This window comes from Falco peregrinus, chromosome 1 (genome assembly GCF_023634155.1).
Source record: "Falco peregrinus isolate bFalPer1 chromosome 1, bFalPer1.pri, whole genome shotgun sequence".
Taxonomy (NCBI): Eukaryota; Metazoa; Chordata; class Aves; order Falconiformes; family Falconidae; genus Falco; species Falco peregrinus.
The window spans coordinates 120739160-120766506 of record NC_073721.1 but is presented as its reverse complement, the minus strand read 5'-3'; the positions used below and the strand labels follow the sequence as shown (position 1 = coordinate 120766506).

Below are 27347 nucleotides of genomic sequence, written 5' to 3'. Positions count from 1 at the left end.
GAACTGCATTAGAGCAGAAAGTTATTTTTCTAATACATCTTTTGTGACAGCACAAAGAATATCCTACAGATTCTGCAACCCCATAAGACAGGCACACAGAAGTTTTCTATATAACAGAATCTTTTTAAGTCTCTCTGTTATAAACGCCTTTAAGTATAATTCAAAGGTCTCCTGAAAATGTTCACAACCATTCAGTTTTACAAAAACACTTCTGTAAGGCTACGAGAACAAAACATCGGCTTTATTTTCATTATGACCTTGTCAATGGAGCTACGAAAACTGACTCTACTAGAAGATTTATGCTGTATTTCAAAGAAGGGAAAAGCAAGAACTGCAGAACAATGACTGCATCTTTAAAATGTATGCACCCTAAATGAAAGCTGCCAAGCACATAAACTTGACGTTTTAGATTTTTCAATACTGCATTTTACAAAAGCTGCTGGAAGACATAAATAAGAGGCCTAGAGGAAAGGGTAAAGAGTGCTGAAACCCTTGGCCCCACTTTGAAGTTGCAACAGCATTGCACCAGCTCAAGAGGAACTGTGATTGCACATGATTGACGTTAGAAATAAAGGCTTTTTCCAGAACTACGCACCTCCTTTTTTTCCAAGCCTGATGTCTAAGACTTTCTCAATAGTTTCACTGTTGTCTTGCTGTTCATCAGCTCCTTCCCCAGTCATCTCTATCAGGTCATCAGAATCCGTCTCAAAATCATCATCTTCTTTGTAACTGAACAAGATAAAAACCAAACTGATCAAAAGCCCTCGACTTTCCAGTCCAGAAACACAGAGAATGGCATGGACTGGGGCAAACCCTCTCCAGCATTTATCTTGTGGTTGACTGCATATTCACACATGCATTTCTTATCTTAGCTGTTCAGTGGTTTTTCCCCCGCTCAGATAGCTACACTTTATCAGACTAATAGTCTATCTTGTCCATATAGTTTTTCTGACTGTGGCCAACACCAGATGCTCCATAATGAGATGGAACAACCCCTGCAGCAGAAGCAAGGTCATCAACAGAGCAAGTCTCCTCTATCCAATGAAAGATTATTTTATGTTTAACAATGGAGGTTGCAGAGTATCAAAAGGCTACGTGGGTGCCTATACCCACCCTAGGAGCTAAACTTCTCATCTTTGATGAGCGTTTAACTACCAAAAAATATTATTTGAGTGGCTCTTTGCAAGTCCTTTATTAGGACTGCCAAAAGGTGAGAAGGCACACTGGGGAACGGATAATGGTTTACCTCCACCATGGGTTGATACTCTGTCCCAAGACAGTACCTATCAGCCATTTCCAGACACTTGGTCCAGTCGAGCACAGATGCTCCCTTTCACTCATTTTGATCTATTAATTGCAGTTCTTAATCTCATCTGAGAGTGTGTTAGAAACATTATGCAAACCTCCTCACATTTCTCTAAGAGGGACTGGTAAATATTTCCTCCTTTACAGGTGGCAAAACAAGGTAAAGAGAAGTCCTGTGTTTGCAGCATGAACCCATCAAAAGAATCACATCTCTGCCAAGAGCTACCTGCAGGGGAGGGCAGGGTCTCTGCAGGGTCACACGGGCAGTCAGGGCCCACTGGTGCCCCCCCTTCCCCAGCCAGCCAACCCGCATCACCAAGCAGCCCCACACTTGTTGATACCTGACATTTTTGGCTGCTCTTCGGCGAGTTTGTCTCTTGGGAGTCTCATCATCTTCGTCATCATCGTCATCTTCAGATGAGTCTGGCCTCTTTCTCTTCTTCCCACGCAGGGGTTTGTGAGGCTTTTTAACATTGGTTTTGGCCACTGTTCTAAAATCAGAATTAATAAAGCCCTAATACAGCGTGTTTTACATGAAGATCCATTTTAGTAAATCTTTAAGAAAGCATGAATCTCAAATATTGGACTCCTAGAGACACAGTCGCTGTTAACTACCACAAAACCCAATGCATCACTCACTGGAGCATGAAATAGGTAAAGACAGTAACTAGGTCCTAGGTTTACTAGGTTGTAAAGAAGGGCAATATCGCAGGAAATAAAACCACATTATTTAGTGACAACTACAGATTACCTCCCTGCCAAGCACAGGCAGAAAAGACATGCAGAAAGACAGACAAGACTGAACCAACCGCTCCTTACCTCCTTTGAGCAGGTCTTCTTGCTTTAACTTTCTTCGGTTCAGGCTCACTCTCTCCACTGGTGCCTTGCTCCCCTCCATCTTCATCCTCCTCTTCACCAGAAACATCTCTTTTCCATTTACTTCTAGAGTCAGAAATGTAGGTCACGAAGGGCAATCGTATTTCAACACAAATACTTGGATAAACAGACACCCAAGCCGTCTAGGTTAATGCTAGCAGGCCACAGTTACGAGGCAAAGGTCAAAACTGCACTCTCGGTTGGCCAGTGCAATGCACGGGTGATTTTATGGTGCGATTGTCTGCTTTTAGGAAGAAGCCTCAGTCACCTAGGTTTCAGTTCAGGTATTGGGCAGCGTATCTTGAGTAAGAGTGGCTCTTAACACATACTACAACAGTGCTTGTGGCAGAGTTGTACTTCTTACAGCTGGGTGGAAAAGTGCTTTGATTTATTTAATTTTCTTTTCTGTTTCTGAAATGGGCTGGAAAAATCTTAAGAGAAGTGCTCACTTTCACTTATGGCGTACAAGCCACAATGTGCACAGTTATATGACTTCCTTGTAGCCTGGAAAATGGAGCAAGAAGTCTCCTGCCATCCAAATTCAGGCAATTAAAGTTTCCAAGTGTGAAGGCAAATCATACTGTACCATTAGTGGAAGGAAGCATGTTCTCCGTGGACAGGTCAGAGCAAAGCTGCAGCTCTGAAATGCCCTTTGAAGGAGCCCCTCCTCTCTCCAAGGGGACATGGAGAGTCCACAGGGATTATTCCCCTTGCCCAGAGAGGTCCATACTACAACAGGGAGGACCTGTGCTTTATTACCTTCCCTCCTGCACTGATGTGTACAACTAAATGAAAAATTAAAAGACAAGAAACAGGAGAAAGGGAGCAGGATCACGTGGCCGTGTAAGTTCTCTCCAACAGGCAACTTGTAGCCCCTTCAGTTCACTTTAGTGTTTGGAAAAACAAAAAGGTACTTAGATGGAAAAGAGCAGTAAAATATGACTGTAGGTGAACTCGGTTATGGTGATCAGACATCCAAAATATCCTTTATGGAAGTTCTTTTGTTTTAATAGAGGGTTATAAAAGATAAAAGAGGACAATAATTTGACTTCTTATTCTCTGTTAATCAAAAAGGTGGATGGAGAAGGGGTTAAACTATTTTAAGTACATCCGAAGGAGAGTAAGTAACCTGACGGAGAACTGGAAGACTGACAACAGAAAGCGAACCTGACTTGTCCAGATTCCATCACAGGCAAGTGGGAAAATATAAATGAAAGAAAAGTTGGGAAATTCTACCCATCTGTAGATCCATATTCATACTGAAGTTTCAGTCATCCGAACTATTATTACTGGAAATATTAAAGAACTTATTTTACAAGCTCACCGTGTTGACAACACCTAGCAATCAATCAAATACTACCATTCTGAAAAACAAAACAAAGCCAAGTATCACCATTCAAAACCCTTTCCCTAGAAACTTACGGTTTTTTCATTTGCTTCTGGCCTCTTCTTTTTGGGCTGTCATTTTCAGATTCGCTACTTGCCTTTAATTGAAAAGAAAGAAAATCAGGTTGTAGGCTTTGCTCTGGACTGTCTCCTCAAGGATACAACTGAAACGCATGCACGTGGTCTGAGCTCGGACACAGCCTGCCTGCTCTTTCACTGCAGTGCTGGAAGGATGCTTTGGTGTGACGGGGCTGCAAGAGAGCAGCCAGCCCCCCGGCACCAGTCTGGTTACTGCTGCTGCACTCTCAGCGTGAAGAAGGTAACTCTCTGCAGAAAGGCTGGAGAAATCTACTACAACAGCTGTCCTGGAGTCCCTGAGCTGGGGATGCACAAGGCTGCGACCCACCTACCCCTCAGCATCAACCTCCAACACCTGGCAGATGCCATCTCAGCGGACAGTGCAACACCCCCTGGATTACAAAACCACAGGGTGAATTGAACCCACCAAACCTCGCACCGCCCAGGCGCTGTTGCAACCTGCGTTGCAAGGTGAGCCTCTCTCCTGCCTGATGCTCGAAAATCAGGCAGCAGTGTGACTTCGCGCTTTCAGGGCTTGCCACAGTGCTAAGGCTTAGCTGTTTTACAAGGCTTTTAACTGAAGGTGCAGTGGCTGCATGTACTTTCAAGAGCGCCCATACCTGCCATTTCAGCAGGAACCTGCAGTATTTGGGGTTGTTTGGGTTTGGTTTCTGTGATTCTGTGGCTGCACTTTCACAACCAATGCATTATCTTCTCTTCCTTCATTAAAGAAACTTCCTATAAGGAAGGAAATTCTCATAAACAGACAATATTCTCATCACAGGAGTCTCCCTGCTTTCCTGTTGGGTTTTTTTTTTCCTCCCACAGCAAAAGTGACTGAGGACCTGACTGCATCAGGGCCGTGTCCTGCTGCTTTCCTTCCTCCTAATCCTCCAGTCTCCACCAGTGAAGTCTCGCTGGCTAAATATATCCAGAGATATTCTAACTCCTTGCTGTACTATTTTAAATGTGGGCGTCATTAACTCCTACAGACCAAGACAGCTAAAAAAAAAACACCCAACCCCCCCAACCTTTAGGCTGGTTGTACACAACCCCATTTTCGTAAAAACTAGTCAACCATAAAAAACAGATTACCACACAAATGACACCCGTCAACCGAAAGATTACTTTGCCTTATACACTTGCTCTAGAAAATGCAAACCAGCAGGGAGAAAACTGAAGAAACCAATGTGAGATTTCTAAAGGAGTATTAAAATGACAGAAGCAGCCTCCAAGACACCTTGTTCTACACGCTTACTGGAAATCTGCTTCATGCTGCTTTTTGCAGCAGTACTGAGCTTTAGCTCCAGGTAATGCCTGCTCACCACCAGTACCCCAGTTTGCATCTCCTGGTACCCCTACCACCCTCCTGGATACAGCTAGCAAAGCTTACAACCAAGAGCTGTTCGCAGTAATTTTTTGAAATGGTGTGAGCTGCAACATGAAAAACTCCAGGCTCTGGAGAGACATGGCCCACCCTCCTGATTGCTTTCTAGATCCTTTATTTCCACTTTCCAGTTTCCCTTCCACCAACAGAATTTTCCCTCTCACTTGCATCACTGTTTCCATTAAAATATACTGAAATACTGGATGCCACACTAGACCAAGAGCTTTGCTGAATTTCACTGTGGTTTGGGGTCAGATTTACACGTGACACAACAGCACCTTTTGAACCGTATCTTACTACAAACACGTGTTCATCCACCTGTTTCAAGGCCCTGCATGAAATCCCTGTCTCATTTACCAAGCATCCAGGAAGCACGTGACTGGCAAACACCGCAGAGAGACCTACCTACCCTTTGCAACACAAGCCAAGCATTCCACAGATTTCAGTTTCAACAAGCAAAGTTTAAAAGTCTTCCTTACCCCCCCGCCCCCCCCCCCTTTTAACGTCTTATCTGCTTTCTGAAGCGTGCTGCTTTGCCATTCCAATTTTGGCATGGTTTTTTGAGAGCTGTCCGTCAACGCACGTTTATTTTTCGCTGTCTTTTGGCAAACCACAAGTAGAAAGAGGTGGATTTTATTTCTGCTCTGCGTCACAGATGATCAGATTTGGAGAAAACCAAATACAACCTTTGGCTCTCTGAAACTAACTCCACTTTTTTGCCAAAAATCCCATTTTCCAAGTTTCTTTTGTCCATTTTCCTCATGCCTCTACTCTCCCCCTGCTCTATCACTGTCTCTACAAAGCTGATGCTATCTCTTAATGACTGTCTTTTCCTTACCTCTTCCTGCCTTGAAACATTTAACTCACGACTGCAATTCAGCCGCCTTCAGTTACATTTTTCAAAGGCATCACTGTCTTTTTTGGATGCGTGTCAAGCCCAGCTCTATCTCCTCTGACACAGCCAGTCCCCATCCCCAGCCTGAGTCATCTGCCTGCCTCGTGCTCCCACATCCTCGCTGTCCCAAGTGCTGGGAAGTGCCATGCCTGCAGCCCTGCAGCCCCAGTGACGCAGCATCTCCTCCCCACTCCCTCGCCTACCTCCAACCCGTGTCTCCTTCTCACCAACTCCTGACCCCGGGGTGCCAGGCTCCAGCCCCTGGCTGAAAGCTGCTTTCTACCATCTTATACAGAAATAATAACAAATTTTGTTTTAAAAAAGCACACGCACGTTTTAGCAACCTCTTAATTCTGCTTAAATCCACATTTGAGGACCCAGCTGCAAAACTCTACGTGGACTTGCTCCAATCAGCCCAAGGCTGAGATCTGCACCTCGGCCCTGGACTCTACAGCACAAACAGAGCTTGTGCTTGTAAACACCGTTATCGACATCAACCCACAGGCTCTGGCTAGTGGCAAATTCCTCAGTTAAGGAAGCACAGCTGATAACCAGAGAGCTGGGAGCATGCCAGGTCCAGAGCACACACCTGAGGTCCCATCCGCGCTCCAGCCTGCCACCCACCATCGCCGGGAAGCAGACTGGCTGGGAAATCACACGCAACTTGAATTTTAGTAACATCACATCCCTGAACGACACAAGCTCAAGCTGACACAATCGGTCTCCAGTCCCCACCAGGGTTTTTGTTCAGCCCAGCAAGAGACGCTGGGGGCACACACTGCTGGCTCTCAGAGCCTGCCTACCAGCACTGGCAAAACCCGGCTGGGCTCAGGCTGCCCCTCTAGGGTGCTGCTGCTGTGGCCAAGGGGGAAGATGCCTTGCCTTCCTAGATCCCCCTTTCCCTACCAAACACTACAGATGTGCCCATCTTACTCCTGCACCACCATTTCCAACTGGACCAGCAATTAGACTCTTAAAACGTGCTTTCCCACCTCCAGCTGAAGGGACCAGCCCTCCCTCTCCATGCCTGACTCCTCCCATCCAATTTATTCTTTCTCCCAGTGCATAAAGTGTGCACACTTTTACTAGACTAAATATGCTGTATTCTCCCATGGAGTAATGCTGCACAAAACATAATGATACTGCACACGTAGCACCAAGCAGAGCAATGCAGCAGCAGTCTAAATGTTCTAGTCCCACAGGCTGTCCGTGAGCATCCTTGCTGCTAGCTCAGAACAGGAGAAATGGAGACTCAAGGCCATGGGCACGGTCCAGCTGAGCCTCTCGAGCTCATGCTGCCTACTAGGAGAGATGAAGACTTGCTTAAACAGAGGCAAGAAATATTTCAGAGTAAAGTCAAAGTGAGGATTTGCTCATTGCAGGCTTAACAGAGGCCAAGCTCTAGCACTCCAGAAAAGCTGGAGAATCTCAGCTCACCCCGTTAAGTTTTCTTATGTCTGCCAAACTTCTCTTTCCCTGTGATACTGGCAGTGTTTGAACTTTCAGCAAATATGTGAGGTGAAGCACCAATCAAAATGCAAATGAGCAGATATTTTTCTCAATAATAAAACCAACTGTATTTTGGGAACACCTCTGGTGCATGACTTACGGCCTCTCACAGAAAAGATGCACCACGCCATTTATTGCCAACTCCAGCCTGAAACCACCCTTTTTACAGCAAAAAGACCGTGCCTGTTTTGGGCACGTTTATTTCTTGACTGCCCCAGAACACTCTGAAAGGCACCTGGCCCTGCATGTCTCACATCCCCTTGCTGAAACTTCAAGCCAATTCATTAACTGCAGAGAAAATGCATGTGCAAGTACTGTTTTTACTAAAAAACTCATGTGTGCCCTTATTCCTGGAGACAGCTCTAGCTCTCTGAGCCGCTCTGTGCCCCCATGCAAAACTCCGCTTTCGCTTCCTCATCTTTCAGCCCACGCCTTCGCATCGATCGCTGGGTTTCACCCTCCCCGACTACAGCTCGGAGACCGACACAACGTGCTGGTGGCCTTACGGGCAGTTCCCAGAAGGCAATCATTTCTAACACAGAAATAACCCTACCCAAACTGCTGGTCTCAGAGGACAGACCAGTGATTGAACAATGCCCCAAAGAACTGAACCACCCCCACCTACGCAACATCTCCCCCGATCAGGGTGAGTCACGGGGCAGCACACGGGCAGGTGTGATGGGTGATTCTCATTCTGCGCTCTGAGCCTGCCACGCTGCCTAAGCGATGCTGTTTGCTAATACTGCAGAGAAGCGTTAGGGAAGAAGGCAATTAAAAGCTCCTAGACACTGTGCTGGAAGTCCCAAGCAGCAAGGAACAAGAGCAGGTCACTGGCGACAGGATTAACCCTGTAAAGGTAAAAAGCAAACTTAAGAGGTGTCAAGCGCCTTGGGTTTCTGCCAGCTCCAGCAGCAGCAAGGAGGCCTCAGCACCATGCAGGCTCGAGCTACGCTACTTCCTCCCTCTTGGCGTTTAGGTCTTCCAAAAGCAAGACTTTCCATCTCCTCCTGCTCTTCACGAGGCCTCAGCACTGTGCTCCTGACACGTCACACCCTCCACCGGACTCTGCTGCAGATGGGAGTTGCCCTATGGGGACCAGTGCTCCTTTGGGGAGAGAGAGGGGAAGGGGTGGGTCCAATTTTGTTGAATTTGGCTTTCCATTCCACAAAGGTGGCGATGGGATCATTGGGCCCATTGGAAGGACTTTTTTTTTTTGTTTTTTACAATATTTTGTGGTATAGCAAAGTTTTTACATCTCAGATTTATTTTTTTAAAAAAAACTTTATCGTACCTTAAGTAGTAGGAAATAAAGATCTCGAAAAAGAAAACAACATTTGCAAAACCACGTAATATTGTAAAACAAAAAAAGATGGGACTTACCTGAGCCCCTAACAGGGCACTTGGGTCTGCAGTGGAGGTCGGTGGTGGGTGTGACATCGCCAGCACAGTGCATGCCGGGGCATCGCACAGAGAGGCGGCCAGTAAGCTTGGGCTTTGCCGAACTTGAAAAGGAAAACAAAAGCTAAGTCAATGATGTGCCCCAAGCCCCTTCCTAACCTGCTGCTATGTGGGACATCCAGCACAGGAGTCGGGGGGGGGGGGGGGGCAGGTGGTGGTACTGCAGGTGCCACAAGGCTCAATAATGCACAGAGCGAGGAGCTGGAGACTTGCATTTGCCACATGACTCAGACCCCTCGAGCATCAAAACGCACATTTCAGTGGCAAAGCACAAGTAGCCCTATGGTCAGAGAGCACCACTGGGCTCCTGCTCAGCTGAAAAGCTTTATCTTCAGATTCCCAACCACGTGGTCCTGCACCTAGCTTTAAGCTCCAGGCTCTACTTTCAGTCTAAACTTCTCTCTTTTTTTCTTTCCCCTCTGCTACAGCTACTCAACCTTCCTGAAGACCTACAGATGAACAGCTGTATGCAGAAAGCCTGCTGGATGCAAGTCAAGGTGGTAGCTAATTCCTAAATCTTCAGAAAAAAAAAAAACAGGAAAAGCAACAATTAGAAGGTTTGTCTGCCAGGCTTTGACCACTTGTCACCTCCAGCTGAAGCATGAAAGACTTCCCAATATTCAACAAAAGAAAAGTGATAGTTCACAAAGCGGAACGCACACAAACGCATTTATCAGCATGATCCATTCCAGGATGTACAACAATGACTGTTTTGTTGTTATAAGGTGTTTCTGAGAGGTTTCCTTTATTCCTGGTTGGATCTGTGTTGTGTTGTGGTTTTGGTTTTCTGGTTCTGGTTTTTTGGTTGTTTTTGTTTTGGTGTTTTGGGGTTGTTTTGGTTTTTGGTTTGGGTTTTTTTTGTTTGGGTTTTTTTTTTTGGTTTTGTTTTTTTTTTTTTTACAGACTCATTTATCTCCAGGACATTTCTACAGCAGAGCATGATTCGCATTACACCCCATTCCAGCAATCAGACCAGTGCATGCAGATCTCAGCCCACACCGTGTCCCGCTGACTCCAGAGGTCTCAGGCCAAGCGGATCCAACCGCAGGACTGGGACCTTAACTGTGAGCTCCATCCATGCACCAAGCCAGGACTCAGTGTTTACAAGGCAATGCAGACGAGACCTCCCTCTGCTCTTTGGGTTTGGTTGTTTTTATATGTGCAGTAATCCCTCATTTGTTTTTTTTTTCCTTACCTCATCTTTTATATTAAATCGTGACGGTTCTTGTCTGCTTCGGTTTGACCTCCTAACCCCATAAACATCAGGATATTCTTCCCACATCTGCAAAATAAACAGACCATCAGAAGGCCTGCTTCACCCCAATTATTTCTAACATTTTCGAAAAGTTTGATGGTGAATGGTGGTTTGTTTTTGGTTTTGTTTTTGTTTTTTTTTTTTCAAAAATCAATGTAAGACCATTAGGGAATTAGCAACCAGTAGATGGACCCTTTAAAAAACTGGCTGAAAAAGATTATGGTTATTCTGGGGTATTTGGCAACACGCTAAAGCAGCATATTTTATCTGAGCATTATCTTTACAACGGTCCACCTTTCCACCAGTGTACAAATTACCCTCCAGCTCACTTAGGCTGAAGGACAGAGTGTTGAGATAGCCAGTGCTCTGCAAGCAACGGTGCTGAAGGTAAGGAGGCAACACCTTGCATGTGGAATGAATGGACATATCAACCCAAAAGAAAAATTTAATGTCACCAACAGTTTCCACCACAATTCCCTTCCATTGGGAAAACCCCACCAGCTGCCTGAGGAGCCCAGCACCACCTTCAAAAGTGAATTCTGTGGCCCAGCGTGGACAGCAAATGGACCAGGGCACCCCGTCCTTTGGCAAGGCAAGGCAAGGCAGCGGTGCTGCCGGTTCTTCTCCAGGATGGACTGATGCAAATGCAGTTTGGCAGCGCAGGACATGTGGATGTGCAGAGCCGACTACTGGGAATGGTTGTGCTCTATTTGTTGTAACCAGGCCCTCAAATGTTTAATACACTTTGCCTAACAGCAGGCATCTCTTCTTGCTGGATGAACAGGAGGACAAGGGGGAGACAGGAACTGATGCCCTGAGGGATATGAATGCAGAGCTGTGCTGGTGACACAGGACACAGATGATTTACAGGGTAGACAGAAACCACCAATGTGCCTCTCAAACACCTACACCAACAATCCCTCTCTCCCGCGGCAGACCTGATCCTCTTAAGTTTTCTAAGCCTATTCATTCTCCTTCTGCTTCTCTCTCCCTCCAGTCCTGAAATGTCTCTGCAAGCCACTAGCAGGAAAAAGAAATCAAAAGACACTGCCAGATGCAGCAGTAACTTGGGATTGAGAGCATGATGAATAGAAGGCTACAGCCCAGCAATTTTTCTGCTACTGTTAAAGGAGGAATGGGGTAACACTGCAACAGACAGATTGCGAAGGTGTTTATCTGTTGGGCACGCGAGTGAAGAGAGAAAAATTCACACCACAGAAAACATCAAAATACTCCCCAAACCATCTGAACAACTTGTCTTTTCATCTTTTAAATGGCACAGGTTTTGGATGAGGGATCGACTCCCATGACAAATCTGAATAGCATCTAATACAAATTAACCTCACCTGCACGGGTGTATCTAGACAGAAATACAAAATAAACAGTAATGTAATAATTAATTGCATTGCTTATTCAAGGGGAACAGGTATCAACATGCCTAGGTTAAGCCTAGCTAAGGAAAACGCCCATTAACAGAGAAATTAAGCAAGGGGAGAGGCTTTCTTATTAGAGGGTGCCCTGACCTTTTCATGCCTCATCCATGCTAATTATCACCTTCTGTATGGATGCGCTCCTTCACAGGATAATTTTAATGTTTATTGTAAGGGACATGCTCTTGGAACCCCACAGAGGAAAACTTCCTTCAGTCCCCACTTATCAACAATGAAACAGAAATTTGAATATCGTGTTACCACAACTGCCTTATAAACACATCTTTCCTTGCCCATCTGAACACGAGCTGAGCTGGCAGCCTAGAGATTTGTGAGAGGGAGAAGCTGGTAACACAGTCCTTCCCTTCTCCCTTGCAGGTATGTGGGGAGTGCAGGCTGAAAGCACTGCCCTTCCTTCTCAGTCTTTACGTACATAGCAACTTTCTCCATAAAACCCTCTCATGAGCAAGCTGTGCTAAGTGCAAACCACAGCTCAGAAGAACAGGATAGTTACCACCAAAAAACGCACACACAAAAAAACCCCAGACCTGACCTAACCTGATTTTCTTCCCTTCAAGTAAATTCAGTTCACCAAGTTCCTGTCTCCAAATGGGTTCTTGGACTCCTCTTTCTCGCCTCACACCACACTGTGTTACTCGGGTGCCTCCATCCCTCAGGTGAAGTAGGTACTGAAGGCACAGCTTTGGTACAGCGGAGGTGCTCAGCAACCAGCGGGACACCACATGCATTAAACACCTGCAAACCCTTTTCCTCCTGGGCAGCAAGAGGTGGAGGGCAAACCTGCCCCTCATTCGCATCGGTCAGCCCCATCACCCTCTGGTGCCCAAAGGGCTGTCCCATCACAACAAGGATGACACCAGCAGGGCACAAGCACGGCACCGGGCCCAAATAACCAACGAGCGTCCTGGGGACACCAGAGGTTGGAGGCTGTTGGGTCAATGTGCAAAGAGGCAGGGATGTTGAAGACAGCTTTGTTAAGGTCCTGCTGCCTGCTCTTTCATGGCAAGTACAGGGGTAACACAGCTATGCAGAGCAGCAGAGGCAATACCTTTTTAACATCTGCTATCCTTTCCTTCTTAGAGGCTGGTTTTTCTTTGGTTTCAGGAGGGGTCTGCTGAGATTTTGAACCCGTTGATTCACTTTCTGATTCAGACTGACTTTCAGAGGACTCCGAGCTGCTGTTTGACTCGCTGCCCTGCTCGCTGCCCTGCTCACTTTCAGACTGGCTTGCGGAGTCAGAGCCAGAGGCTTCTTCGGATGCCGAGTGACTGATGGTAGAGAAAGAAGAGATTACATTTTAACTGTACCGTCACAGCTTTGAAATACGCAGTGAGCAAACCTGAGCCATGTCCTACAACAATAGGCTTGGAACAGCCTACATTCAGGTGTGACCTGTGCGGTCCCAAACTGGCATACCGAACCAGAAGCAATTCCTTCTCAGGACAGGCACTGAACGCATGGGCCTGAGCACAGCCTCAAAAAAGCACTGTCCAGTATCTCCTGCTCATCAACCAGAACAAAAAGAGTGGTGGTACCATGAAGAGAAGCACTAGCAATACCAGTAGCACAGGTCCTACTGGGAGGATCTGGCTCATTCAGAGCGAGCAAGAGTAAGCTATGCTGGGTGCTGGAGCATGCAGAGACCATCCTGCTGTATTAAAGATAAGCAGCTGTTCCAGCATGCCGCTCCGCTACATCCTAGTATGGCCAGCCATTCAAAAATCCAACATTCAATTTCTGAAAGAGGCCAGCACCAAATATCGTATGCATAATACTATTTATTATAGTAAATACCATGTTTCTTCTAAAAATAATAAATTCAGCAACAAAGCAGCAGTAAGGAGCTTATACAGGCATATCTATGCGGCTGAGGCAGGTCCTGTTTAAAGGGTTACACCAATGCTGTGCAGGCTGCATCTCTCAAGTAGCCAATAACAGGAAAGCAGAACATCAAATAGGTGAATTCACCTTCCCCCCCTTTACGTTAAAATAGGTTTATGTACAGAATATTCACTTAAATGCAGGCACCTCAACAAAACAATGAGAGGCCGGACTATTTTAGGTGGTCAGTATACTCAAATACCTTTGTCCAATCACTCCAACACCTCTTTTTCATTTAAAATCCAATTAAAGAAAATTTAAAACTCATTACAGCATATACCATACATGCTAGTAAGGTATTATTACAAATCCCACGCTTCGCAAACCAAAACGCAGCGCGGCAATAACAATGCTACAAACTTTTAGAACAAGGAGCATCTCTTTCCAAGTCAGCTCTTGATGTCCAGCGAAACGCTTTCATAATATTTAAGGGCATACTGCAAATGTAACGTCAAGAAAGAAAGAGTCAGGAAAACTCTGCAGAGGAAAACCAGATTATTTTTTTTATTTTTCTCCTTTTGTACAAAACTACAAAAGTAAAGAGCTGCGTCAAAGGCTCAGATTTCCCAGTCCAAAAAAAAAATAATAGACAAAAAAGCAAAAGCTCATGTACAATTGCATACATCTCTATAGAGATCAACGCACGCTACAGAGACGGGATTTTTGATTCAGCTCCTATTCGCTGGTACACCCCCATGCAAATAGGGCTAATTTACACCACGGAAGTAAGTCTTCCGCTCTCGGAAAAGAATTCTTAAAAGTATCTACGCGCTCGGGCAGCAGCGGCTCCCGGCTGCCGTGTCGGCGGGAGCGGGCAGAGGGCAGCAGCCGAGCGCGGCGGGAACCGGCTCCACCAATCCCCGCGCGGGGCCGCAGCCCGGCTCCCGGCCGCCATTTTACAACCCTCCCTCTTCCACCATCTTGCGGTTTCGTTGCAGTGGTGGCTGCAGCTCTGGGCCTCTTGGCAAACTCCTAAAATGGAAGAGGCACAGCCTTTTTTTTTTTTTTTTTTTTTTTTTTCCAGGGAAAAAAAGAAACAGTTGCGAGCGAAAATTTCTAAGGCTGAAGTAACAGAAACAGAGCCTTTTTCCAGCAAGGCGCAGAGGGCGAGCTGTCACTGGTGGCTGCTGGTTTCATTAGCCCAGCTTGGCTTCAAAGGAGACGGGGGTATCGTGGCATTTCGTCCTAGCAGGGTTGGAAAATCAAGCTGAACTACCACTGTTCCAGGCCGGCCGGTCGCTCCTGCCTGTCCCACTCCCTGTCTGCGATAACCAAAGGCCCAGCCATCTCGCTACAGCCTGCTGCTGCCTGGCCCTTCCTCGATGTTTTCTGCAGCATTCAGCCCCCTCTTCTCCCCTGCAGCCCTCCATCGCTGTGCTCTCCCGCTGCACCCTGCCAGCACCGTCCACCGTCTCTCTCCCCACTCGCCCACCACCCTGCAGCTTCCGTGCAGCTTCTCGTCAAGCACGTTCACAGACCTGCTGACATCTGCTACCAACGGCCCACTCAAACACATCGCTTTGCAACCGAGGCTACTCAGAGCAAGTGATGACACTTCCCCGCTGGAGAATTTTCAGAGTTCCAGGGTGGGTGGGTTTTTTTGGGTTGCTTGGTTGTTTGTTTTTTTTCTCCCCCAAGAAAACCATGGGAATTTTATTAGGAAGCGCTGCCATAACACTTAGGGAAAGGATGCTCCTGCAGCTCTAGGGACAGCCGGTTTCCACAGGCAGGGCCTGGCAGGACCCAGTCCCACAGAGCCTCCTGTGGAGACGGAGACTCAGCCTCCACAGAAGAATGAGACCTGAACTCATCCAAACTGCTAGTGTCACAGCACAAACTGGCAACATCAGGCTCTGTTTGAGTCACGTTGGTGTCCCATGTTCCACGGGAACACATAAAAGAAGACACTTTTCTTCAATCAGATTTACTAGCAATAGCTGGAAGAAATTCTAACCACCCAGGCTAGACTGAGGGCAGGCAGCTTTGGCAGTATTTGTTTAAAGGCAGAACAATAATTACTGGCCTCCTCCCACTCCCGAGCTCTTTGCTTCTCAAGGCCCTAAGCTTTATTTCAAGGACACAGGGACACAGCCTTTCTGCACATCTATAGCCATGATTCATGTGCTTTATCCACATTATCTGGACACTTTTAATTCTTTTTTTCCAAGATATGAACTGTATCGTCTGAAAAGAGGACTTCTCCAGTGACAGACAGATGACACACACGTCTGCACACACAGGTATGTGTGCGCTTGCCCTAATAAGAAATATAGATGAGACGACGTATGTCCTTTTGAAGGCTGTTGCAAGTAATTCTTTTTTAACGAACAGCCTGTTATCAAGGCAAAAGGGTATGTGCTTGTCTTTGTTTCTACCTTGATACAATCAAATAAGAGAACTGAAAAGGCTAATTCCATAAAATAATCCTTTCTAACTATCACACCAACGATCAGGCAGCATATCCGCCTGCCAACAGAGTATAAAGGACTAGCAACATTATATGTCAAGTCAGGCCTTACACGGTACATATATGAGATTTAAGTCCTCTTTTCAGAAACTGTTTTTAGAATATGCCCTGCTTTAATGCCCCTAAGTTAAAAACCAAACGAGACCCACTTTCAACTCAACTGTAAGCGGAGATAACCTATAATTAATTCTCACAAAAATCATGATTCAACCAGTCCACACTCCTCCAAATTCAGCACAGAAACACTTGTGAACATCAAGAAAGCTACAGCTGCACCATTGGTAACTCCTTTAAAGTGAGAAACTCCTATAAAAATTGAGATCTGCCAAGACTCAGCCAAATACATCTAACTGGTTTCTAAGAAATACTTCAGGCTATAACTCCATTTTAATTAAGAGCCTGCTCCTGACTTGAGGGGGAAGAAAACCAAATCATCCCTTACCAAGAAGGACATGTTCCTTCCAAGAAGTAAGTAGCTGAACAGCACTGATAAGACCCTTTACAATCAGGCATCTAAGTTTACAAGGCAATTACAACGTGCCTGAAGCCTCCAGCCTTAGAGTTTAATATTTCACATACAACTTCATTTTATAGGGGACCATCTTTTCTAAGAGCAGGGGTCCTCAAACTACAGCCCACGGGCCAGATACGGCCCCCCAGGGTCCTCAATCCGGCCCCCGGTATTTACAGACCCCCCCCCCCCCCGCTGGGGGTTTGGGGGGGGGGGAAACCAAGCAGCAGCAGTTGACTGCCTGCCACTTCACCCGCGCGCCGCCCCCTCTTTAAAAAGTTTGAGGACCCCTGGCTAAAAGCAACAAAACATTTTGTAAGTTCTCAACAAGTACAAACAGTAGATGTTTCCAGAAGGTGGAAGACGAGCTGAAAAAATTACCCAATATGCATTGCTGCAACCAAGAGCTGACAAGGAAATGGCTCTAACGGGCACCTCTTTGCCCGGACTTTTAAAATTTGGCTTTTGATGGACATGACTTGAATTCAGCCCAGGGGATAAAGGAGGATTAATGACCCAAGATCCTCCTACAAGCCAAACTCCTCCTAGCTGTAAGAACTGTTGTAACATTTCAAATGCAAACAAGTTTGAATCCAAACAGCAATGTTCTATTGGGCTTCACAAGCTCAGCAAGGCCTCAGCACCACTGAAACCAAGCCATGCAGGCTTGACAAGGTCCTCGGCACAAACTCCCAAGGCTGGATAATATCAGAGACTAGGTAATACCAGAAACCAAGTTTATTGTTACCCACAATATAATAATAATAAAATAAATTTTAAAAAATAAGCAAACACAAGCTTAACCCGTACGTGTTGTTGGACACAGCTTCACGTGTCCTGTGGATAACTGACACCCAGACGTCCATCCACATCTTGGCTTGCTGCCACTGTAAGGCCAAAGGCAGGCAGCTGCGAGACAGTCCCTCTCCTCCCCCCCCATCCTCCCCCATCTTCCCAGTACTCACTTTGTCCATAGGCCAGCATAGGTTGGGCTGATGGACTCCTCAATGAGATGTTTGAACATGCTGACACGTCAGAAGACTAATCCAGAGAAAGAGCAAAACACGCTTCTGCTGGCTTAGCAAGTAAAATCGCCAGCCAGGCTACAGGAACCAAAGCCTGTGGAAGCGTATCACAGCTGGCAGCGCAGGTGAGTTGCGGAGGAGAAAAGGTGCGCGCAAGACCCCAGTGCTGGGGCAGCAGCAAGCCAACTGCTGGGCCTGGCCACCTGCGGGCGCTCAACCTCTCTCCGTGGCAGTTGGAAGCCAACTGCCCGCCGGCGACCCAAACATTCCAATGCCATGGCAACAGGCTGGTGACATCACCTGATGGAACTCTAAGGTCAGCCCACCTGACCCGCTGCCATTGGTCACCACTGACCAATAGCAGCCAAGCTGCAACTCTCGAATGAGCGGGATGTCTTCTCCAGACCATACCTACCGGTCAGACCCAGTTCTACCAGTGAAAGAGGCTTTTCAGCCCCCACAGCTCTTCAGCAATGGCTGCCAGCCTCACCTGTCCACCAGTGGTAGTGGCCCAAGATTTACTCCAAAACAACACACCACCAAAGCCAGGGCAGGCCACCAATTTAAAACTATTTAAACAGATGTGTCTTCTTAAAGCAAACTACGTACAAACTTTTGTACGCATAAAGGGATGGTGGCAAACCACAGAAGCCGTTAACGGACCATCTCAGCTGGATACCATGTTGCCGTTAAACATTTCCTTTGAATATCTGATCTATAAATGTAACGTTCCTTATTATATATATACATGTATAAAATTTCTACATATATTGCAAATGAGCACCAACAGTTAACGTTGATGCATGCACTCAGGTTGTACAGTAGTTGTAAAACAAGCACCAAACCACATTACATATCAACTCTAGGCCAAACAAGCATGGGAAGGAAACAAAACTGATTCTGGCTATAGATCACCTGAAGAGGGGATCACATTTGACAGAGGGGATAATATGTGGACCACAGAGGACTGAGAACAGTTCATGTGATCCATCTCTTGCCTTGGGAAAAAACATGAGCAAGCGCTCTAAGCGTAGCCAAGGCCATATATACAGTACACAGAGTTCGTAGGAGAGCCAAGTCAATGACACTCAGATTGTGGTACCGAAGATAAATTAATTCCTAGCATTTTTAATTCCCTTTATTCTGAAAGTTATTTAAAAAAGCGATTGGTGCTTGCCTGTCTCCCAAGGCAAAGATTCTCTGAGTGATAAGCATTTGGAAGGGTCAGTCAAAGAGTTTTTCACAACTTATTTTTCCTGCAGGCAAAAGTGGAAACAGGGGAAGGGAGGGAAGAAAAATATTCCTGCTACTCTACTATTTGTACCCACGCATGGTATGTATTTCTAGCGGTGATCTGTCTCAAAGCAGGAATTTAAACTAGAAGATAGTAAACGCAAACAACTTTGAATACTCACAATATAATTTGGCCAACTCTGGGCAGGCTTTCAAGGGGCACAACAAACGCTCCTAAGGTTACAGGCTTGCCCTTTCCAGATAACCAATGTGTCCTTCAAAAAACCAGAAAAATATTTCCCCAAACTCATCTGTGACCTGCAATTTTTTTTCTTAAATAGGCAAGTGAGAAGAACTACCATAGAGAGCACATATTCCTTCCACACCTGACTACAATCTCTGCTTGCAGAGACTGGGTGTTAATTACATTTACACATCAAGAGGCACAATAGGGCCATGGTGCTAACTGTAACAGTCAGGGATTATGCACTCGGCAGGTATCCTAGCCAAATAACCATCTGAATTGGGCTGTGGGATTTCCAGCCCATTCTGGCCACCACTCCTTGCCCCAGCACAGGACTCCCAAATGCCAGAGGCAAGCCAATCCTGAGCACACTGCCAGCTAAATACCACCTTTGCTGCTCTGCTGCAGCTCCCTGTAAAGCACATCGAGCTATCATGAATGACAAGTATTTTCCAAAAGCGGGGTGTTTTTTTTTCCCTCCACTACAAAGACACCACATTATGCTTGCATAAGCAAGCAAAACGAGCAGTTCATTCATGACTGGGAGAGCTGGCTCGCTCACTCTCTGATCTATGAGCCAGAGGCTGAAAATGCTTGGGATGTTTAGTGGGAAAAGAAAAAAAAGAAAAAGAAAAAAAACCAGCACGGGGACAAAAGGAGTCAAAACCTGTCTGCTTGATTAAGGAGCACCATTGAGAACCTCCAAAGGCAGCATCCTTTTCCTTCCCTGCACAGAAAGGAAAGGACAACGGCCGTTCCCAGACTTCTGAAAAGGGCCGGTCTTTCCCTCCCAAAGAAGCAGCCAAGCGTTTCAGCTCCACATCCACCACTTGTGGGAGGGCGCAGGCTGGCTCCTGGCAGCACCCACCACCAAAGTTCGAAGTGAAAGGAGCCCAGGGGCACACACCTTCCCCTAAGGCCAAGACAGTGGTGGCAGTTAACTCCTTGTGCCCCTCTGCCATTCCAGCCACAGCTTCTGCTTTGTCACAGCAGGGGACAGCCCAACTAAAGCTCCATGGCAGCACAAAGGGAACTCCGGCCACAGGCAGCATCCGACCTTTTGTAAAGGAGATGTTAGATGCAGCGGGGGAAGGGCTAGGGTTCACACACACAATTTTGGTTTAAATTAGTACAGAAGAGGCAATTGTTTTTTTCTCCCTTAACGTTTCCAAGGTTCCTTTAGGTCCTAACATTAAAAAAATGCAGTAATATGGACACTTAGGACCCAGAATCATTAACAAGAACACGAAGGTGCACACATTCGTTTCTGGTTCCAGACGACCTGCAGTTCAGAAGAGGGGAGCCTGACCTGGCTTGAGGGTTTTATTTCAAGTGACTGTTGCTAAAGGCTGGTTTTAGCCAAAAAATTTAGGGGCCATAGTTAAGACTCCATTTTACCGACAGCACAAGGCATTCAAAGCTCTCAACTGGTCACAACTCTGTAGTTAAGAGCAGAGGTTCCTCCCCATGAAAGAGATGCAAATGACTCCTATAATTAATCTATTAGCAATTCTATTAAGTCATCTATACCTAGCAATAAAACTTGCAAGAAACACAAATAGGTACAACATAACTTTTTCCTAAGGAGTGAAGTGTTCTGGAGTCAGTGGATTCTTGACATTGCAACACACTTGTTCACAGCCAGGGTAAAGGTTCATGAGCAATGAAGTGTTCAGCATCCTGTCCGTGAAGCACCGGGTGCTTGGCCAACACACTCCACAGAAGCCCTGCCAAAGACGAAACCAGCACAATACCAGCAGGGAATCCGAGATCACCGTTTCAAACTTTTTTTTTTTTTTTTTAACCTTAGAAGTCAAGGCCAAGAAAACATATATACTGCAGCATAGACGATCTCAGCCCACAGGTAAATATAAAGCAAGCTTTATATTGAGAATTGTAATGCAGCAGCACTGCTGCACAAGTGGCGATGTAGTAAAAGCTACTGCACATTTGGAAAGACTCATCAACGTCTTGCTTATTATATCCAAAAGACATTCCCTGCTCCAAGAAAAGAAGGCATTAACAGCGTGACAGGCTTATAAAAACTTTACTGCAAGTCACTAGGTGTGAATTTTTCATCTAGGCTTTTTCGTTTTCGTTTCAAGGATGCTTTACAGGACAGAAAGGCAGACTTTACAAGCACACCACCACCACCTGTTGAAAAAGCATCTTCAAATGGCACTTCAGCACTCATCTTTTAATGAAAACACATCAGAAAAATTTACATAAAACCATGTCAGTAGAACAGTACATCCTTTGCTAGAAGGCTGCTTGTGTATAATTATGGTAATCCAGGCCATCCCCTCCCACCAGTGGTGGTGGTTTTATTTATTTTCCTTGAGGAGGGGGAATAATGCAGAACAGGATCTTCCCCCATCCATTATCACCAGCTTCCCGAGCTGGATTTCAGCTAGGGAAAACTGGAGATTTAGAAATACTTCTCCATCTTCAGATCTTAGCAGCCTAATTTAACAACATTGCAATTCCTGCTGGAACTGTTGTCTGCAACGTGGAACAAGGTACAGTGGATATATATACACCTCCAGGTTATGTATCAGGAGATGCAGACCCACCCAAAGTAGATTTTAACTGTCTTGAGTTCAAAAGAAGCAAGGCCATGGCATCAGAAGCTTCAGTTCAGTCCCTACACTCCTGTTCACAGGCCCAGGTCCTTAACCCCGTGGCTAATCTCACTGGATCTGCCAACTGGTACCCTCATCTGCTCCTTAAAACTAGGAGAGATAAGCCTGAATAGAGGCCTGCCAGTATAAAAATTCCTCAGAGACAGGTTTAGCAACTCAGTAACCTGCTGATGATAGGAACAGCTTTCTGAGACAAGGAGTGCAACATGAAAACAAAGATGGGACCTGGTTTCTCCCTATGCCGAGTTGGAGAAATTACAACCAAACGTCACCACCTTCCCAGTCCTCCCTCAGGGGCTGCTCAAAACTCTTAAGTTAACAGTGGAAATGCTTGTTTTAATGCAAATGAAGTGCGGTTGTTGTAGCCCAAATGGGGGCAGACACACTGCTCCCAAGATGCAGGGGTGAGATCCTGTGTTCTCAGAAGTGCCATCCCTTACAAGCGGTCGGGGTATGACCCTGTGGCACTGCAACAGATTTTTCTCCGTGAGCCATGGGAGAGTTCAGCTTCAGCTCATGTAGGAAATGGGGGAAGGTGCAGATAAGGGCAACTGTTGCCCTCAAAGTACAGCAGGTGAAACATCAACCCAACAGAAAGCGGAACAGACTCTAATCTACAAACTCAGCCACATCAACTTCTCTTGGCTAAGGCACAAATAAATGTAGGCAGGAGTGGTGTGGGAGCATGCGTGCACACACGTGTATGCAAGGATAGCAATGCCCCGGCAGCAGCACACACTGCGTGCCACGGAAGCATTTTTGCAGGGTTACAGGATTACCCAGGTGAGCTCTTTATTCCTATTTTCCCATTTTTATTCAGCAAAAGTCATGCATTTGAAGAATATGTAAAATTTGACTAATTAGCTTAAGATGCCTAAAAAGAAAAATCCAGAAGATAATAAATTTCAGCTAAATGTAGCTTCTTGCAGTTAGTGAGCCCTTTTTATAGCACTGTATGTATCGTATCCGTTCCTGGCAGCAATCACTAAACAGGAAACAGAGAAGTTGAAAGTCTCAGAATTGTGTATTCGTAATTAGAAGAGACATTTCCTTCGAGAGGGTAATGTGAAACAGAAGTAACAAAGCAAACCAAGAACAATCTCCTTTGTGCTGCACACATTACATCATTATTCATCTGAATTCCTTGCACATTATTCCTTTCATGCTCTGCACTGATCAAGCATTTTCCCTTTTCAAAAAAGCCTCCAGTTTCAGAAGGGGTTAAAGCTTAAAAAGGAGGAAATAAAAAATCCTTGTTAGAGAAGCCAGCAGTGCAAATGAAACTGAAAGACTCAGTGCATACAGGATGGTTGCAACAGCTAAAAAGTAACCCCTCAGCCCGGACGGAAAGTTGAAACCCGGTTAGCAGCATTTTAATAAATGTGTTTAACGTTCCACTCGGCTCAAAGAAAATGAGTTGCAAAACGCACGCTGAAAGCAAGAGTGAGTTTTAGTGATTTAAGAATGCTGAAAGCCGTAACGCTATAAAAAAAAAAGCCAGATGTTCCAGGAATACTATGATATTCTGCAATTCCTTTTGAAGTTTAAAAAAAGAAAAAGCGCCACACCAAAAATAACCCTGTTCCTTTTCAAGTCACTTGGTTCTCAAAATAGCCCGCACTATTAAAAAAAAATAATAAAATAAAAGCCAGCGCCTGCCAGATGAGACGAAGCGAGGGAAGGCAGCAGCGGCCGCGCGCTCCACGGCCACGCTCCCAGTGCAGCCCAGCGCAGCCCAGTGCAGCCCAGTCCAGTGTCTGGGGCAGGCGTGGGAGAGGCCGTGCGGCGTGCGCAGCCATCACGCGCAGGCAGGGCTCTGCCTCCGCACCAGCCGCCTGTTACCAAGCGAGCGCAGCCAATCGCCGTCCCCAGCGAGCACAAGATGGCCTTTGAACTCCCCACCAGCAACTTCCTGCTGTTTTTAGAGTACACACAGTGCAATGCAGTATGTCTGTCAGCTATGCGGCACAAAGGAACAGCCATTTTGTGACTGAACTGGACCCGCACCAAAATGCCAGGCGGTGCAGCCTTCCCCTCTCCTTTCACAGGGAATCGGGGCTCCCCCAGCGCCAGCGAAACAAGAAAGGGATGCCCTCCGCTTTCATCGGCGGCCAGGGAGGGCAATTTTTATTTAACATCTTCATTTCCCTCCTCCCCCCCCTCCAAATCCTCTTTCGCATGTAACTACATCTTCATAAAATGGCTGCCACGTCAAACGAGGGTGTTCTGCTCTGCAAAGGCTGCAGCACACACCGCAGAGCACTCTGCCTCTGTAAGGTGGCTGCCGAGCAAAAAAGCCACCATTTCAGACCTCAGCCCTCCAGCTCTCTGAACAGAAGACGGGCTGAGATCTAACCCACCACAACCTTTATTTTTTCCCTCTCCCCCAAAATGATGTTTTAGTGCTAGAGACGCCAAAAGCTGGATACAGACACAAGGGTTTCTTCAGCCCTGCTGCTTCTGTAGCAGAAACCGTTCCCACACCGGTGTTATTTAAGAGGTGCAAGAGCAACTGCAACAGATTCAGGCCAGGGGAAACTGGAAGAACAACGTATCCACTGCGTGTTACTTACTATCCCCTACAAAACTCACTCCTGGACTTCAGGGGGACCCCCAGCCTACCTCTCACCTCTGAAGTTCACATTAGGGTTGCACCAGGGATGTACCCTCTCACACCACCTGCCTTTCAGAAATGCAGCACAGAAGATGCTAGAAAACACACCAGGATTTTGTTCAATTATTTAATGCAAGTCCCAGGTACACAGGTGGTGGTTATTAGTAAACGCAGCATACCAACTTTTTTCCTAGGTGGAGAAAGTTGCACAAAAATCAATCAGCTTCAAGTTTGGAAAGATTTACTGTCAATATACAAAGGACAGGTGTTGGCTGTTTGGCTAGAAAGGCACCAAGTTACACCCCTCACCTTACAAACTGCAAAGAGTTAACACCATTACCCTCCCCAGGAGGAATCACCTATTTTGGGACAACTCTCAGGTATTCTTATTCAGCACATGCCTTTGCATTTCCTTAGGACTGGAGAGGTAGTCAATTGCAAACATACTCCCCAGTTAGGACACTAAGGTGGTACACAGGAATTGTATTTTCTTCTGCTTTAACACCTTTTTCTAGTCCTGCATTTTCACTTCTCCTGCCCAGGTGAATGGCACCAACCATATCTACCTTTTCCACCCATCGCCATCACCCAGGCCTCCAAACAGGGATTTATCTAACAGGACTTCATGTATTTCCACAGATGCTGAGCTGGTCTCACAACTGGGGAGAAAGCTGGCCAGCAGCACGTGAAATGCAGACATCAATGCATTTCTGGGCTAAAGCACAGCAAAGTGGTGGCTTTACTTCCTAGAAATCATTTCCCCTACAACTTCAAGTCAACCTCAGGAAGTAAAGCCCATTTTATGACATTCAGCTGACTCACAGCTCAGAAATAAGCTCGATGGGGTTCACTTACAAATATCCTGTGCTCAGTTGTTGCCACACTTCAGGTGAGTGGACATTACCCACAGCAAGTTTATTTTGAGAAAAAAAAAATTGTAAAGGGGGAAAAGGGTGATCTCACACAACAGGTGCTACATGTAAATTGATCAATTACCACAAAATCTTTCAACCAAAACACCAAAAGCACACATAAAGACACACCATGCATATGTTAATACTGCTAAGGACAAAAACCCCAAAGGTCTTCTTTCTCTGGAACTACTGCTAGATGTCTCCAATTACACCTCCTGTTTAGCATGATATTTCTAACACCAATAAAATACCTTAATTTAGATTTCCTGAACAAATTATACCCATTATTGCTCTTGCTGATAATGTGCACTTCAAAAAAAAGCATGAAGATTTAAGTAAGAGAACTCGTAAGTAATTTCTAAAAAAAGCCTGGCTTTTCCAGCAATATTTTGTGTGTCGTATTTACAGTAAAGGTAACACTGTTTGAAAGGCTGATGTGTTTTTAAACCTGCATTATAAAAGCTCTGTACAGGTGCTATATGTAATGCTCCAACAGTCCCTGAGGCTAATTTAGTTAATAATAATTTCAAATTAAACAAACTTACCCATATCCATTTTAGGATTTAAAATTTGACTGCAATTTTAATACATCCAGAATACCATCCACGTTTATACTAGAAGGGTACAGTAATTTGATAATAGATATATACTCCCACGGTATTTCATGTTTGTGTGTTTAAGGAAGGTTAAATACTGGACATCAAGAATACTACTCAAACACCTGCAAACATCACACAGAGCACATGTGATACAACAGGCAGTTCAGAATTCTTTTTTATTAATGTTGGTTAAAAATTACTGAAGACAACACCAGAGAAAAATAAACAGGCCACAATTCAATTAAAATTAACAAAATGCAAAACTCAACTGTATTTACAAACTAGGAAAAAAATGCATATAGTTTAATTTCCAATTTCTGAAAAAGCCGACCCTTTAAATACAAAATGAGCAATCCAGTAATTATACTTCTGCATTCCCAGCAAACAAACATTTCCAGTATTTTGCATTTTTTCCACATCAAGATTAAGTTTATAAAAATCTGTAAAGAATCTCATTACTCAACAAAAGTAAATAAAAACACTCTGAGCAAAAATACATTAAACAAACAAGCAAAGCATTTGGAGCCTCTTGTTAACAGTACCAGTGTATATTTTATGATACAAAATGCTATCCCCAGCAGGAGAAAGTCTGGTTAAATTGTATAAAAATATTCTAAAATACCTAAACAGTATCAAAAGTTCTACAAGCTCAAATAAAATTTGAAGTAAGGGGTATCAGACAAACAGGCATTTTTCAGTTTATATTTTAAAATGAGCTTTTTTTCATTCATGTAACTTTTTCTTGTGTCTATTTACTATAATTTACTACTACACCAGGCTTCTGTATGGCCCTCAGTTAAAGTTTAGACTTCTGAGATTCTTCAAAGAAAAATTTGCCTTGTATGTAAAATGGTGCAATGCAGCAATGGCTAAACCGACAAGGTCATTTTTCACAGCACAAAAAACCTAAAAACTGAAATTCAAAAGCTGGAAAAACATAATACAGAGGAAAGGGCTCCCCTGAATAAAGGTACAGTACCTTTTGACTCTGACATGGGCCCTTAAGTCACAACACAACTTTCAGAAATTGCTACCAAAAAAAATTAGGGTGTGGCATGCTAACAATCTCAAGGTCATTCCTTAAAAAGGAAGCAAAATCAGTAAAATGTTTTGTATTAAGCACTGACAGTAATCCAAGGCTGTCAAAGTAAACAGTGTATTCACAGGTTTTACAAAAAAAAAAAAAAAAAGAAAGTTGATAGGTCATACCTCGATGCATTGCTGTGGACTGAACCCTCCTCTCCTTGGCTTTTGTCCTTATTTCTCATCATCTTTTTATTCTTAAATATTAAGAGGGGGTCAGGGGTGTCTGTTTGCTTTGAAGTCCTGTGCCCAGGTATTTACTGTCAAAAGTTGAAAGAAAGGTAAGGTCCCAGCTCGTTTCACTGGCTTTCATTATCAGGAACAAAGTCCTGACGCTGCAATGATATTGTTATAACAATACACAACACTGATCAACACGGCAAAACGGAGATTTAAAACAAATAATCGTTTTTAGAAGAAAAATCCGAGAATAAACACAGTAGAGGAGCATCCTGCAAACTTTCCCAAAGTAACACTGGATGCAAATAATCTCTGTATCTTATTGCGTCATCCCAATACAGCTCAAATCGGTCG

The 27347-nt window shown here is 45.1% G+C and overlaps 1 protein-coding gene and 1 long non-coding RNA gene across 22 annotated transcripts in view; one reads left to right on the top strand and one right to left on the bottom strand.

The window, feature by feature from the left end:
- The window catches only part of CHD2 (chromodomain helicase DNA binding protein 2), a 94779-nt gene that overhangs the window by 25853 nt on the left and 41579 nt on the right, over positions 1–27347 (bottom strand). For 12 of the 21 annotated variants that reach the window (XM_055813112.1, XM_055813100.1, XM_055813096.1 and 9 more), the window contains 7 exons: positions 26940–27073; positions 12649–12868; positions 10090–10176; positions 3604–3665; positions 2125–2247; positions 1647–1796; positions 596–729 (listed from right to left, as the gene is read on the bottom strand). In XM_055813112.1, the coding sequence (XP_055669087.1) occupies positions 596–729; positions 1647–1796; positions 2125–2247; positions 3604–3665; positions 10090–10176; positions 12649–12868; positions 26940–27001 (838 nt within the window). In that variant the 5' untranslated portion in view covers positions 27002–27073. Of the gene's footprint in view, positions 1–595; positions 730–1646; positions 1797–2124; positions 2248–3603; positions 3666–8816; positions 8939–10089; positions 10177–12648; positions 12869–17424; positions 20774–26939; positions 27074–27347 lie in introns of those variants that run through there. The other 9 variants (XM_055813150.1, XM_055813145.1, XM_055813156.1 and 6 more) reach the window with 9 other exon arrangements.
- On the top strand, positions 5526–9771 carry LOC129785089 (uncharacterized). The gene is made up of 2 exons (XR_008748622.1): positions 5526–8292; positions 9323–9771. It is a non-coding gene; the product is annotated as an uncharacterized LOC129785089 (long non-coding RNA).